General features: G+C 43.8%; 1 protein-coding gene across 1 annotated transcript in view; it reads left to right on the top strand.

Annotated features, from left to right (window-relative positions):
* The first annotated feature begins 14105 nt into the window (after positions 1-14105).
* The window catches only part of LOC128803902 (amine oxidase [flavin-containing] A-like), a 34265-nt gene continuing 33193 nt past the window's right edge, over positions 14106-15177 (top strand). The window contains exon 1 of the mRNA XM_053971236.1: positions 14106-14169. Coding sequence (XP_053827211.1) covers positions 14124-14169 — 46 coding nt within the window. The 5' untranslated portion in view covers positions 14106-14123. The remainder of the gene's footprint in view (positions 14170-15177) is intronic.

The following is a 15177-nucleotide window of genomic DNA, read 5'->3' as shown; positions in this document are numbered from 1 at the left end:
ATATAAAGATCATCTGCACACAAGTATCTTTGTGCTACACTGTCCAGAACCCGTGCCCAGAGGCTGCGAGGATTAGCCCCCCTCATCATTCCTTGATCAATGGCAGGATCATGTGACAGGGATCCCAAATGTCTCGCTTCGCTACCATCCAGAATCGTAGCCTCCCCTGCAGCATCCCAAAGACGGACCAACCAACTAATTATAGACTCATCAGGTCGTCGAGTGTAATCCTTCCTTAGGCCACAAAGGTCCTTCAGGGAATAGGACTCAGTAGTGGCTTCTGATCCTGCATCAGTTGCCTTAACTTCGGCTTTTGTGTCAGTAATTAGCTTTGAGGGTCCTTCTCCTGGATCATCATGGCACTTCTCTTTCAGGTATTTCCCTACCTCATCTGGGTTCTGAATTTGTTCACTTGGAAAATTCCACTCTACAGGGTCAGAAAATTCCTTCAGGGTCTGGCCTATTTTCTCCCATTCTCCACACCACTTAGGATTTTCCACATCCGGATGAGGGGTTTCATCAGTCCCTCTGGATTTTTCAGCCTTCACTCTAGAGAAACTGCAGGCTGTATAAAGGAAGTTTCCCAGGATAAATACCAGAAAGAGGGTCTCTTTAACATTCAGGGGAGACTGAACATTCTCAAAAAATGACATGACAGATTCAAAAGAGAAGAAGAAAAGGAGGGGTTGGAAAACCTCATCCTCTGCTCCTCCTCTAACAAACCAGGTGCAATTACTAATAAACTCCCAGAACATACTACGGGAACTAGGATGCAGGGTAGGGTGAAAAAACCATAAAGCATACATATTTTGAACAGAATCCAGTATCTTTACAAGCGCCTTATAAATCACTATTGCCAAGGCCAGCACAATAGCTATTTTAATCTGTGCTCTTCTACTGTAAAAACCGCCTGTAAGGGACAATCCTAGTGACCAGAAAAGTACTAAAACCTCAAAAAGGCCTAGTGACCAGAACCACATGAAGGCCTCCACCCCAAGAGACATTATGGATGTAAGCAACATGGCTACTGGGTGCTTTAACCCACTACAAAACAAACACAACCAGCATGCAATCAGTAGAGGAATAAAGGTTTTTTCCACTTTCTCGAGTCCCGGTAGTTGGGCACCAAATAATGTATTTGTCCTGGTTCAGGGCAAGTCTGGGGAAAGAATTCCCCCCCCCACAAAAGGGTTCCTTTAGGAAAGCAGATTCAATTGGCCCCTCCCCCCAGCCGGTTCGGGAGAAAATACCTCTGGAGGAAAAAAGTGGAAAAAACCTGTTTATTAAACAAGAGAACTTAAACAATATTAAACAATAAGACTTCTTGCCACTCCAAGAGAGACAAATTCAGAGCAAATCCCCCCCGGGCTGCAGCTCAGCTCACTCAGTCTCTGACCAGTCCCTCCGGCGCTGGCAATGCCGTGGCCCAGGCCCGGCCCGCTGGGCCACAGGTGTGAGCTGCTGATGCTCTTCTGATGTTCAGTCCAGAGCAGGTCCAGAGAAAGGGAAAAAAACACAGTCCAGGGAACTTCTCTGCCTCAGCTAGCTAAAACTAACTAGAAAAAACAAAGGAGAGCTCTGTCTCGCTGTCCGTCCGTCCGCAGACAACACCGTCCCGGAGCAGGAATGTGGAGAAGGGAGTGAGTTTTTTGAAAACAAACTCTGAGCTTCTTTCCTCCTCCTCTCACTCTTGGAACAAGACTTAAAGGTGTAGAACTTATTATTCAACATAAACAGGGCAGACGATTGGGGATAAAGGCATCATACAGCCACCCTAGGACAAATAGGCATAGAAAAAACATAGAAAACATATAACAAAGTGTTCTGGGAGTGGTTCACACTAATACCCATGTCCTAGCCCACAAACACACAGGAACTGTATACCTAATACTTTATTGCACCTTTGTTTATTCATTCTCTTTTCAGAAATCTCCTGATGGTAGTTATTCTCTCTCCACATAAATGTTTTCTCAGGAAAAAAAATATATCTAGGTATTGTTTCTTTAGAAATGTATTTGAAAGCCACTCAAATTGCAGAAGAGGTAAAATTCTCCTTTTAAAGAACTCCACAATTCATCACTGTGTAAACTTCAACACCTGCAAACACAAAATGTCCTGCAGGTAAAAAGTTCAGGCAGATATGAAATCTCACACATAGGAGGCTCACACAGTTCAAAAAGTGTACTTTCACACTGGAGAACAATCAGAATGAATTGTTTATTGCCGTAGGTACTTTCTGATAGCTCTATGATGTTCAAGATAATAAAATTCAGACCTGCCAGAAGTCAAAATCCAAAGAGCACCAAATAAGGCATTTGCTTACTTAAGTTCTGTACAGTTGAAGGCACAGAAATAATCTTTACACTGAGGCATTGCATCAGGCAAGGCAAGCACCTCCAATTGTTAGAGGCTGGGGAAGCTACAAGAACTTGTCTCAGGTGGCTCTGTCATGTAGAAAATAGGGAAAGTCCAGAAAGAGAAGTCAGAGTACAGAAAGATATGAAGTGGGAGTTCTTGCTGGTGGTGCTTTCACCTCGTGTCTTGGCTGAACACTTCAGCCTGTGCTGCATCCCCCAGACTGTGCAGCAGGTGGAGGAGTCACAAGCTTCCTCAGGAGGGGCAGAAAGCAGCTCTTGGACACAGTTTTCCTCCGGATTCTTTTGAGTGCAAGGCAGACACACAAGAAAAGGAGCTGTGAATCACTCCTCTCAGCCAGGTGCCTCCACTCCCAAACCTCGGGGTAGAAATGGTGTCACCCTGGACTGGCTGCTGTCCCCTGTCCCTGCTGCCTCCGTGGCACTGGCTGCCCAGACTGGTGGGCAGAGGGGTTTCCTGGGAGAGCAGCCCTGGTGGACACCGCTGATGCCTGTCCTGACTGCATCAGGCGGCTTCAGTCCTGTCAGCACAAAGTAAATGTACACTCCCATGTGTGTTTTCTCCCTCAGTCCTCTTCTCACAGGTGTAAGGTGAGGTTTGAACTCATAGTGACACCTGTGGCTCATAACACTGCTCACAAGACTGAGAACCACCTTTACAGTTCTTTCAGAAATATCTCAAAAGAATTAGGAAAATTGCAGTGATCACCCTGTCTCTTAAATGACTCATTAGGAGGAGAGAAACAGGCAATGTATTTTTCTAATGACTCAGGAGCACAAGGTACCTGTAAAGCTGCCTGCTGCTGCTTCCCACTCTCCCAGCTTCATGAGCTGGCGACAGCAAGGACTTTGCCACCCTGTTTGGGCACCTGTGCTGGCACCAGGAGTGCAGCCCTGTCCTGGAGTGTGTGCCAAAGGCAGAGCACAAACACAGCTGCCTCCCTCTGCTGCAAATCTCACTTACATGTGTGCTGGGGATTTTGGCTGGAGATGAATCACCGAGGCAAGGAGCAGCAGCTCAGTCTGAGAGCAGCTCTCCCTCCTGCTGCCCTGGCACTACAAATTCAACTTTGATTGCTTTGCTCTGCTTGTATTGGGGATAACCCTTTGGGGCCCTGCAGGCTCACCCTGCCTGCTCTCTGCAGGTGAATGCTGCATCCACATTTATTAATCAAGAAATTATGTGTAGGCAGGGATTTCCATTTTCCCTTCTGGGACTGTATGGATTTTTTTTTTTTTTTTTTTTTTTTTTTTTTTTTTTTTTTTTTTGTGTAAGCTGGTGACTACTGCTAAACAGAGCTCTGAGAAAGTGCATAAGGTGGTGCTGATGAATTTCATCACAGAGTACACTCAGTTGTTTTTCTTTTGCAGGAAGCACATTGACAGACTTGATCAGAGATTATTTTTGGTTTCAGGAAGTTCTTAAATGGAGATGCATATTGGAAAATGCAGGTGAACCCAATGGGAAGAAATGATGATGTCCAACATCAGTTCAGAAGGCTGAATGATTTCTTTATTATAACTATGCTATAATTCATTAATATACTGTATAAAGGAAGATACTAAAACTACATACCTATTTTCTCTAACTACCATATCTAACTAACTCACAACTTGTGACCCTGTTCTCAAGAGTCCGGACACAGGTGGATTGGATTGGCCATCAGGCCCAAACAATCCTCACCAGAATCCAATCAAGCAATCACCCCAGGTAAACAATTCTCTAAGCACATTCCACATGAGAAAAACAAGGAGCAGAAATAGAAATTGTTTTCTCTTTCTCTCTGTGCACCTCTATGAAAAATCCTGAGAGAGAGAGAAATGTGCTGCTACAGATGCAGATTAAGACATTGTTTTCTCTGAAGCAGTCAAAAAGTTTAATATGTTACTCAGTTGCATAAAGCAGAAGTAATCAATATTCTTTTAGAGAATGTTTGATATCACCAGATAAGCAACAGTCACTATCATAAATACTGCTGAGACAGTATAGTTACACCAGAGGTCAATGAATTTACTAACAATTCTCATGGATTTAACCATAACCAATTTATTTACAGTTCCTAATTACAATATCTGCTTATTCGTTGCTCTGGCCAATTTCTAATAATTAATTATCCAAATTTGAGTGATTGTGTGAGGAAAAAGGATGCAAATCCCTCTAAGTCAGTTTTAGGAATGAGCACAATGTTGGGATCTGAGATCCTCTGTTTGGGTTTGCAAAAAGAAAAACAAGCAATTAACATTATTTACTTGTTACAAGAATGTGATTCCTTGGGTAACACCAGAAAACATCCTGCATCTACAGGGTAACATTCAGTGAAGGACTTTAAAGAAAAGAAGAAATGGCACCTTGGAAATTACTTTTCTGTTATTCTCAGCTCATCTACCTGGCAGAGGTAGGGAATTGTGTCTGTGTGACTGATTTCTGCTTGGTGGAACTCAGGGCTGGGGTTGCTGCAGGGAGAGGAGGGCTGGCAGAAAGGGTTGTTCAGCTCCCAAACCCCTGCACTAAATTTGCTTCTCAGGAGGAGTTCTGAGGGTTTTAGGAGTCCAGTGAAGCAGTCAATTATCTAGGAGAGAGATGAAATTGTACTCATGGCTTCAGTCCACCACAACCTGTACAGGATTTGCAGTGGAGAAAAACCTTTATTTCTTTTTGGATGGTTCTGTAGGTTCCCAGTGCTGTTTTACCTGATAGACAGTGAGAGGGAATGTCAAATTTCTCTGATCTAGTTATAGCAAAGCTTTTTGATGTTTTGTTTTGTTTGCTTGTTTTTGTTATTGGCTGGAGTTTGATGTCTGTAAGTGGATTATTTATTCCTGCTGGTGTTTCTACCACGCTTTTTTGCTCTCCCAGACCAAATCTTCTTTGCTATTTTGATGTCTACACTAATGATCTCCACTCATCTCCCCATATGCCTGTAATGGCAGCTCTGCTTCTAAAATCCCATCCAAGCTGCAGCCAGGCTTTGTGATGTGTAACAAATCCTTGTTCTCCAAAGGCACTATTATGTTCAGATTGTTGTTATCTCTTATACAAGCTTTGATCTAACCTCAAATGATACCAGCAATCCATGAGCTATATCCAAGCCACCCTTTTATGGAGCTGGCAATTAAGGGGACATTTAGTTAATGCCACTGAAAGTTCATTTTAAAACCTGATGCATATTTTTTTTTTTTTTTATAGTGGTGGTGAAGGGCACAGAGAAAACTTGATAGCACCAATGACACTGCAGAGTACAAATCTGCTTCAAGTGCTTCAAACAACATGAGCAAAGTTCAAGCCTTCACATAAAGTCCCATTCACTGGCTGGGTCACTCATTGTGCAACACCAACCCTTCCCTCCAAAGGTCACAGGGGGTCCAAACCTGAAAAGAGAGTCTGGGCAAATCAACAGGAGCTGCTAAACTAGGAATGGAACTAAGTCAATTTAACATGCCCTCAGAAAGAGCAGGAGGTAAGTCTGGTACACAGGGACAGAGACCTGAAATGTGCAGGTGGAGTGTTAAACCCATGCCCTGCTGAGGGGCTGAGCCCAGGAGAGGTGACACAGAAATTTCTCCTAATTCCCAGAGCTCAGGCAGCTCTATCATGGCCTCTCCTTGCTGTCACCTGTGCCTTTTCTTGGGTTCTTTAAATTACTTTTGGACAAAAATCTTGCAGACATCTGCTGGCAGCTATTTGGGCAGCATTGAAAGCACCATGTGTCCTGCCCAGCAAGGTCTTCCTCCCCCATCAAGATGGGATGAAGGAGTTCCAGAGGTTTGAGGAGTGCCTGGAGCCCTTCTTCCAGACCTCCCTTGCAGGATCTCCCCTACTGACATTATATTGGATCTGAAAGTGTCAGTCAAACAAAAGTTCCAGAAAGATTTATTTAATTTAAGCTTGATGAAAACATCTCGGGGCTTCTTTAACTTGAAAGCAAATACATACATATATATATATATATATATTTAAATCCTTATTACTGCAGTCAGTGACTACATTTTATTCCATAGTTATTACAATAAACTCCTTTCAAAGACAAATGAGTCATGAAGATAAATTAGAGAGAAAGGGAAAGACTTCATGTCTGTCTTGACATTGTCATTTGAACTAATGCACATAATCAAAGACAAAAAAAATAGAGAGCTAAAGAGATTAAAAACAAGTTACCAGCATAATCTTTTCTGTCACACATGCTAACTTTAACTTGAATTACCTCTATTTATTTTGTTAACAGGAGATGTATCAGCAGCTATGTTTCTTTCACATCTTCTGAAAAAAATACCCACTCCCACACAGAGGTATTGTACATTTGTAAAGGCAACAACTGTATTTTGTGATCATTTTGCCTTCAGAAGATGTTTGTCAAGAGGTAGTCTGAAATCTGTTGTTGCCACTGTAATGGAACTCGACTAGCTATGAAATTGTACAGACATCTAAAAATCTTTGTTTTCTCTCAGAGGTGCTGTGTGTGGGGGAAGGCTGAGTCTGGAGAAAAAATGGGCTTGTTGCACTTCACCTGCTACTTCCTGGAGCATTGTGTTCATGTCTTCTAACACCAGGAACAAAACTCTCCTCACTCTGAACCAAACAGCTTCTCTGTGAGAGACCTGCCCAGGCACACCTGGCTTCTGGTACCTGCAAACTTGTGCTGTATTTCAGCCACTGATGAAGCCTGCCTAATGCTCATCAGTAGGATGCTCAAAATTTGAAGAAAATTGAAACATTTTCTTCATTTAAAAGTATTTTACAATTCTGAGACATACAAACAGGAGTGTCTGATGCTGTTAAAAGATCAACAAGTGTTTTAGTCAGACTGCACAACCATGCAGAGGAGTTACTTTAAAAATTTGAATGAGGTAATTCAGTCTCCTTCTCAAACTATCTTCTGAATTTTTGTACCCCACATGCCTTATTCTGTGATATTACACAATGAAATAAAGTGTTGGAAATATTTTGTAAAATGAAATTATTGATGCTATCCTAGCAAAGAAAGAAAACATTTATCTAATTCTTTGGTGGCTAAAAAGAACTTCAAATTTTATTCCACATTTCTGTGGAGCCAAAATATCTTTTGGCATCTTGAGGCAGTGAAATTTCATCCAGTGAGTACATAACAAGTATCTCTGGGGTAACAGAAAGTTTCACTGCATGTAGCTGAGGGCACTGCTCTAGAGGGAGCAAGTCTCAAGCTTGTGTTTTGTTTTTTCTGTTCCCAGGTGTAAAGGAGCACTTTGAAATTTGAATTAATGCTTTAAACATATTCTACTAGGTTTACCTAGGGCCACTGAAGTCATAGTAGCTGTCCTTTTCTTCATAGCTTTAAGAAAACTCCTGACATGCAGTTGCCTGTTTTCTCCACTGCAGAATCACAGAATGGGTCAGGCTGGAGGGGACCACTGTGGGTCATCTGGTCCCACCTCCCTGCTCAAGCAGGGTCATCCCACAGCATATAGCAAGGATTGTGTCCAAAGGGTTTTGGAATATCTCCAGTGAGGGAGACTCCAACCCTTCTCTGGACAATCAGTTTCTGTGCTCGGTCTCTGGACAGGAAAGAAATTCTTCCTCATGTTCAGGTGAGACTTCTTTCATTTTCTTCATTGCCTCCTGTCCTTGGCACCACCAAGAAGAGCCTGGATCTGTCTTCATGGTACCCCTCCTTGCAATATTTCTATCCCTGCTTAAAGTTCCCAGGCCCTCAAATGCAGTGCAGTCACATAATGATGCCTTCTGCATCCAGAGCCATGGAGGAACTGAGAGTTTTGGAGCTGTGTAGGGGATGGAGGAGATAAGGAGGTCCTGCATCAATCAGGGAGTGAAGAGCAGGAGCCTTGCCACTGCTGGGGGCTGACTCAGAGCATCCCACTCCCCTCATCCCCTTCCATGTCCCACTGCCACTGTCTTGCACTCGGGCACTGCACCAGGAGATTTGTGGGATGCTCTGTAAATGAGCGAGAGGGAAACACGAGTCAAGGAGAGGGTGGACAGTGAATTTTTGTTGTCTGTGTTTATGTATCAGAAGATTCCTGGTTGTGATTATAAGGCAAAATGAACTAACCAAATGCTAATAGCCATGACTGATGATCATTTGCTTCAAGGTGCTTATTTATTGATTAGAGTTCAGCAGAGTGCCTGAAAAAGAGCTGGTCAGGAAGCATGAGATCACTAGCACTGTTGAAAACATGCCAGTAAAAATGAACACTGATGAATAAATACTCCAGAGCCATCTTTGTGCACAAACCCATTTTTTGTACCAGTGAAGACTGTTCTGCAACATCAGACTGGTGATGGTTTTCAGATGGTTTTGAATACACATCGAAGGAAGAAAATTATCTTGAAAAACTAAAAATATACATCCTGGTCTATAAAAACAATGATTAATACTCAACAATACCATCCACATTTTACCATTTTGATTCTAACCAATTTTTGCCAACATGTTGAACAATCTGTTTGTGAATCCTCAGCTGGGACCATTCCAGTGGATCTAGATAACTCTGTATTTAGGGGACCAGAGAGAGGTGAAGGGATTGTAGGAATATTCCGTAAGGGACTCACTGAGGGCATGGTATCATGATGCTTTACTTTCAAGACCTACTCTGCAGTGCCATGGTTTTAATGCTTCTTGAAATGCCTCCAACAGGAGAAGTTGGAACAGGGCCAGCAAGCACAGCCTGGAGCCACAGGCAATGCCAGCACAATATAAGGAAAAAAGAATTCACTCTGAGGGTGGTCAGACCCTGAAGCCCACAGAGCTCAGGGTTTTTCCATCCTTCAGTGCATTCAACCTACACAAGCCCTGGATCTGCTTTGGGCAGAAGGCTGGGTTGCCCCTTCCTTGCTGCTAGTGAATACACATTTTCTCTCCTTCCTCTTGCACAAAACCCTTTGAGACAATGATCTGCTGCTATTTGTTCGGAATTTGTTTAAGAGGAAAATACTCTAAAGCCTGAAACATTTTATGGAACTTTGTTTTTCCTACTTATGCTGTGCAACACTGTCCAAATGCCATGTGCTACATGGTATTTCATGATCTCTGTTACTGATAAAGGCCTTGGGCAAGGAGAGGAGAAGGGGAAGGGGAAGAAAACCACCATCTATAAACATCCTTAGCCATATAAATTACCTATTGACCCTAAATTTAGCCTAAGATAGTCTAAGGTACTGTTCCAAAATTGAAAACAGGTCTTAGAAAATACAGTATCCCCTGCAGCTGAGTTCTGAAGTTGCTCCCCACCACATGTCCTGTTACCCCACAAAAGGGCTGCAAACAGAGCTACTGAGTCTGATGTCTGGGAGAGTTTATTTTTCACATTTTTTCACATTTCAGCTTGATGCAACCCACACTGCTAACCCTGTAATTACCAGAATTAAAATGTGTGCGAATGCAAATTTCTTTGATTTAGGCTTTGCAAAAGGCTCTGGTGCTCCCTGGAAAGCTCATCTTTGTGTGTGCAGAGTAGAGTGCTAATCAACACACATGATGAGTTAATGGCAAGAATTTCAGCTGACAGTAACACTAAAGATGACAGGTTTTAGGGTACTTTAGAGGAGCTCTGTTGGTATCATTAAGACACAAGAATTGCATGACTTTAGAGGTGGCTAAGTGGTGGTAATTATGACCCTGGTAATGGCAATCAGTCTTCCAAGGATAATGCACTCTTCACTTACAGCACTTAGGTTCTATTTACTTTTCAAAATACACTCAGAAAACAAATAAATAACTAAAAAAACTGTACTATATACATTTATGTACAACAGATAATACATATTATTTTTACAAAAACAATTTATTTTAATGCTAGAGATTTTCCCTGTTTGTGTTCTAATTTTTGGATGCATTGGCAAAAGAAGTAACATTGAAATCAGAAAGGAATGCAAAATATCTGTGTCTTTCACAATTATGACTGATTTTACTCATCATTTGGGGTATTGAGCAGACACAAAATAACTGTGACTCTTGATGGCATGACCTGAGAACTTTGACTTCCTCACATCAGTAGCTGGCAAAACTGAAAGCAAAACACTGGTAGTACAATAAAAGACTTGGTCATACCACTTACTTTTGGATACTTTTCTTCATATTCTTTGATCAACAAATTAATCAATTTTTGCCCATTCTTGGGGCTACCCAACAATTTTTGTTGTTGCTGACACAGACATGATCTCATATGAAAGCTTTGTTCTTGATATTCCACTGTATTTCTCAGCAGCTTTCAGTGTTTTTTTCCCCAGCAAATTTGAAAGTCTATGTCTGTGACTTTCTATACCTTCACATTTATGATCATGCACATTCTGCAGGCTCAGCAAATTATTGCTACAAATCAATCACTGAGGCAGACATAAATCAACTAGAGAGAGTGCTAGAAAATGGTTTCAGCAACAGAAGCTTCCTATATTCATCCTTCAGTGTTGATCCCTTGTTTTTTATACTGCATTACACAGAGGGCCCATTGGTGAGCATTTTCTTCTTAATCAACTCTCCTTTCTGAGCAACAGCTGATTTATTTCCAAATAAAATTTTATCTGCCTGGAATTTCCTTAAGTGTGAGGTTTGGCATAATGTGGAAACCCAGGGCACCAGGAATATTTCTCTGTCTGCTCTGGGGTGTCCTGACCCCCAGGGGAGCACCGACTTTGACCCTCATTCATGGAGAAAACTTCCTAAGCCTCAAGGTAAACTAGAAACCACAAAAGTGTGAAATAGATTATAGAGATTGTAGAGAGTAGTGTAGTATGCTACATGGATGAGAAATTTAGGTTTTAGGATTTTTAGTATTTATAGATGGATTCAAGATGGAGGGTACAGGGTGTTGTCTTGACTTCCTTTCTTCTTTCTTCTTTCTTCTTTCTTCTTTCTTCTTTCTTCTTTCTTCTTCTCCCTCTTTCTTCTTGGGTTTAGGTGGTGTCTTGTAATTGGGTAGAAAAATCGTCACTGTGGGTCTTTAGGGGTCAGTTATTGGGTTAGAAAGGAAAATAATTTAGGTGTCACTTCTTAATTGGGTAGCTTAGTTTTTGATTAGACTTAAAAGGCCTTGTAACAAGAGATTGTTGGCCATTTTTGTGCTGTTTTTCCTGCACGCAGAGTCTGGTGCAGACAGTGCGCTGAAGTTATGATAAGATAACAATAAACAGAAGCTGAAGACTGAAAAAGTCCAATGCATCTCTCATTCCTGACACAGAACTGCTCCAGGAGGGTCTCCCCTGCCAGGGGAGCCCCCAGGGAGTTGCCCAACTTGGGGCCCGCAAACTCACAGCGTCTTTTTATTTTTTGTTGATTTCTGACACATTTCAAATATTTTTTAAAGGCATGATCATCACATTTAGAAGAGGACGATCACTCTCAATATGACACATCATCTTCTTCCTTCCCTACTTCTTGTATTTTCAGCAAGTCTATTGGGTTTATCCTGTTGTTCTCAAGCAAGGCTTCAGGGTTTATTTTTTTCCCAAATCCTAGATGCCTGCAGGTCTGTGTTGAGAGAGAATTATTCTGAGTGCTCTTATTGATGCCAAGGACTAAGCAGTCACATGGCTCTCACAGGCATCGCTACCTCTGGAATCTGTCAGAGCCTGAGGTAACCCTTGGTAACCCCTCAGGAATTTTTTCAGTCTTTACTACAGTGGTTGAGCCAACAATTTGTATAATCTACACTTGGATATCATCTCTCATCTTTAGAGCTGGTCTAGGTAGAACCACTTCAGTCTCCACTGCCCTTCAACAAGATTCTTGTGGCTCCTTTTAGCATTGGAGATTTGTTGGCAAGCTTATCTATCAGCAATTTATCTAGATGCACACAAGTTTCCTGCTGTTATCACAAAGGATGTTTTTGTTGCTTTCCTCCAAACTTGGCTTCTGAATTATGAGGGAGGTGCCCTTGAGGGAAGCTTTTTATTTGTCAGATTCCCTGTGACCTGCCCACTGGAGCCAGCAGAGCTGTGGGAGTGGGTGTCCTTATCTCCCCCGAGAAACAGAGACTTTTTTCTCCATTGAGCACAAAGTGGGTGTTGGTACATTAGGTTTCCTCTTTCAGAATCCATACCACTCTCACAGCCTTGGTCTCTTCCCGCTGTGCTTTCTTTACCCTGGCATGGAGCAGCAGCAATCGCAGTGATAATGAACTTCTGTGTCAGCAGATGATCTCCCAGAGCGGCAGGGATCTGCTGTTCTGCCTCGCTACAGTGTCTGCCACTTCTGTGTCTGCAGATATTGCAACACACTTACTGAGCTCCACACTTACACTTTGTAAAGTACCTGCTCTTATTGGTGACTAAGATCCATTATTCTATCTCCCACACCGTTGCTTAGTGATTTATTGATGTTTCTGCATTCAGTCACTGCTGTCATAGAACCACAGAATGGTTTGGGTTGGAAGGGACCTTTAAAGCTCAGCCAGTCCATTCGCCCTGCAACGAGCAGGGACATTTTCAACTGGACCACGTTGCTAGGAGCAACCTGACCTTGAGTGTTTCCAGGGGTGTGTCATCCATTACATCTCTGAGCAACCTGTTACAGGGTTTCACCACCTTTACTGTGAAAAATTCTTGCTATAAAAGCAAACCTAAATCAGCTCTCTTTTAGTCTAAACCTGTTATTCCTTGTCCTGTTGTAACAGGCCCTTCTAAAAAGTCTGTCCCCATCTTTCTCATAGTCCCCTTTTAAGTACTGAAAGCCCTCAATAAGGTCTCTCCAGAGGCTTCTCTTCTCCAAGCTGAACCATCACAGCTCTTTCAGATGTTCCTCATAGGAGAGGTGCTCCAAACATTTTTGTAGCCCTCCTCTGGTTCACACCAACAGGTCTACATCTCACTCACCTGGACAATTAACAAAAACCAAAAGTCCTATATTTTCCCTATAGAAGAGAAAACCAACTCATTTCAAAGAACACCAAATACAAAAAGTATTACAGTCTCATTGGATTCATTGGTCATATCCAGGCTTGGAATATGATTGGGCAACTCTCAGAACTTATACCGATATTTAACATGAAAGAGCATTAGGATTTCCTGTAATTGTGTGGACCATAAAGGTCTCCTGTGCTTATTTGGAAGGGAATGGACAGGCTCTCTATTTTTTCCACTCCACAGAGATGACATTTACACTTTGGCAATAAAACCTGTACGAGCCGTAAAACGCATGGCAAGGAATATCACAACCATCACGTATTCCAGAGCAGTAACGGCAGCTAAGTTTAAACGGAATTTTGACAACCAATTATTATTTCAGGCATTGTCTCTGGGAAGATACGTCCGTGGAAAGGTTAACCCCTTGTTCCCCGGCTCATGGATCAAGTAAGACTTGACTCTAGCCGGAGGTGAGGCTTGCAGGCTGCCATAACCTCTGGCTCCATGGCTCTCCTCCTCCCCCGCAGTCACTGCGGGTCTCCAGCGCGGGGTTAAGCGAGTGCTGGCTCGTTCATACGCTGCATCCCGCACCGGGCACGCTGCCGCCCGCCTGCCTCCATCCCTGGGGCCCGGAGCCGGTGTTCCTGCTGTCCCCGGTGTCCCCAGTGTTCCCGGTGTCCCCGATATTCCCGGTGCTGCCGAGCGTCCCCCGCCCCGTCGGGCCGCACACCGAGCTGCGCGGAGGGCGTGGCCAGGTTATGCCCCTCCCCCGGATCGCGTCTATTGGTGGAAGGGCCACGAGGCCACGCCCAGGGGCGGGGCCGGGGCGGGCGGGACGGAGCTGCGGGAGCGCGGGGCCGGGACGGAGCCGCGGCCGTGACCGGAGCCGGCACAGCGGGGACAGCGGGGACAGCGCCATGGCACAGAGATACGACGTGGTCGTGATCGGGGCCGGCATCTCAGGTGGGTCGGGGGGGAACGGCGCGGCCCCCGCGCACCCGCCGGCCTCCCCCGGGCATCCCGCCGGGAGCGCTCCCGGAGCGGAGCGGAGCGGGGCCGGGCGGTGGCGCGGGGCTGGCGATGGAAGCGCAGGGCCCGGGCCCCGGGGGCTTCAGGTGCGCTCGGGGAGGGAGAGGGGAAATGATCCGTGTCCCTGCGTTAGGGACAAATCGCTGCTCCTTGCGTTGGGTTGCTCTTGGCGCGCGTCGGGGGCGAGGCCGGAGGAAAAGTGACTTGGCAGTGCCCACAGGTGCGGGACAAGGCAGGGATGCGGGGATGCAGGCTGGGATTGGTGCATCCCGACGAAGGTGGTGTTTTGACGTGGTTTTTTCAGGTTGCCCGTGCAACGGTGACAGATGTTTTGTTTGGGGAAATGTTGAAGAATAAACATCTGGGAGTATCTCTAGGTTGGGTTCTGCTGCTGTGAGAAGAGCTGTTCTGGAGGCAGCCTGATTTCCCAAGTGCCATGGGCTCCTCACACTTCACCAGGCAACACTTCCCAAAATACTCTTCAGATCTACTTTCACACCAGCAGTTGCATCATGGCCCCTCATCCCTATGCTTAAAAAAACCTGTTAATTAATTATTTTTCTGTTACCTACAATGAGAATGTTGCTGCGTTGGAGAAAATTAGTGTTTAGCTTGTCCCTCAGGTCATTTTTGTGTTGGCAGCTTTGGCCAGGTCTCAAGTTTTCAGGCAGTCCTTACTTCACTAATGATTCAGAAAAGGTGAGTTTTTGTGACTGTGTAATATCAGTGATATTCCAGCCATTATTGGTGTGGGTAAAGTTAGGTTTTATTAGCATTGAGTAGGAGTCAGAGGCTTTCCTTTGGTGTAATCTGCAGTGAATTAATGCATAAAACAGCAAAACATAATTATGTTATTTCATCTACTAAAAGAACATTAATTGTTTAAATAATTATTGGTGAATATGTAAATACGCAAATAATCTGTAGCATCTCTAAACAGAA

The sequence above is a fragment of the Vidua macroura genome, chromosome 2 (genome assembly GCF_024509145.1).
Source record: "Vidua macroura isolate BioBank_ID:100142 chromosome 2, ASM2450914v1, whole genome shotgun sequence".
NCBI classification, from domain to species: Eukaryota; Metazoa; Chordata; class Aves; order Passeriformes; family Viduidae; genus Vidua; species Vidua macroura.
Note: the sequence above shows the minus strand (reverse complement) of the source record. Positions and strands in the feature narration are given on the sequence as shown.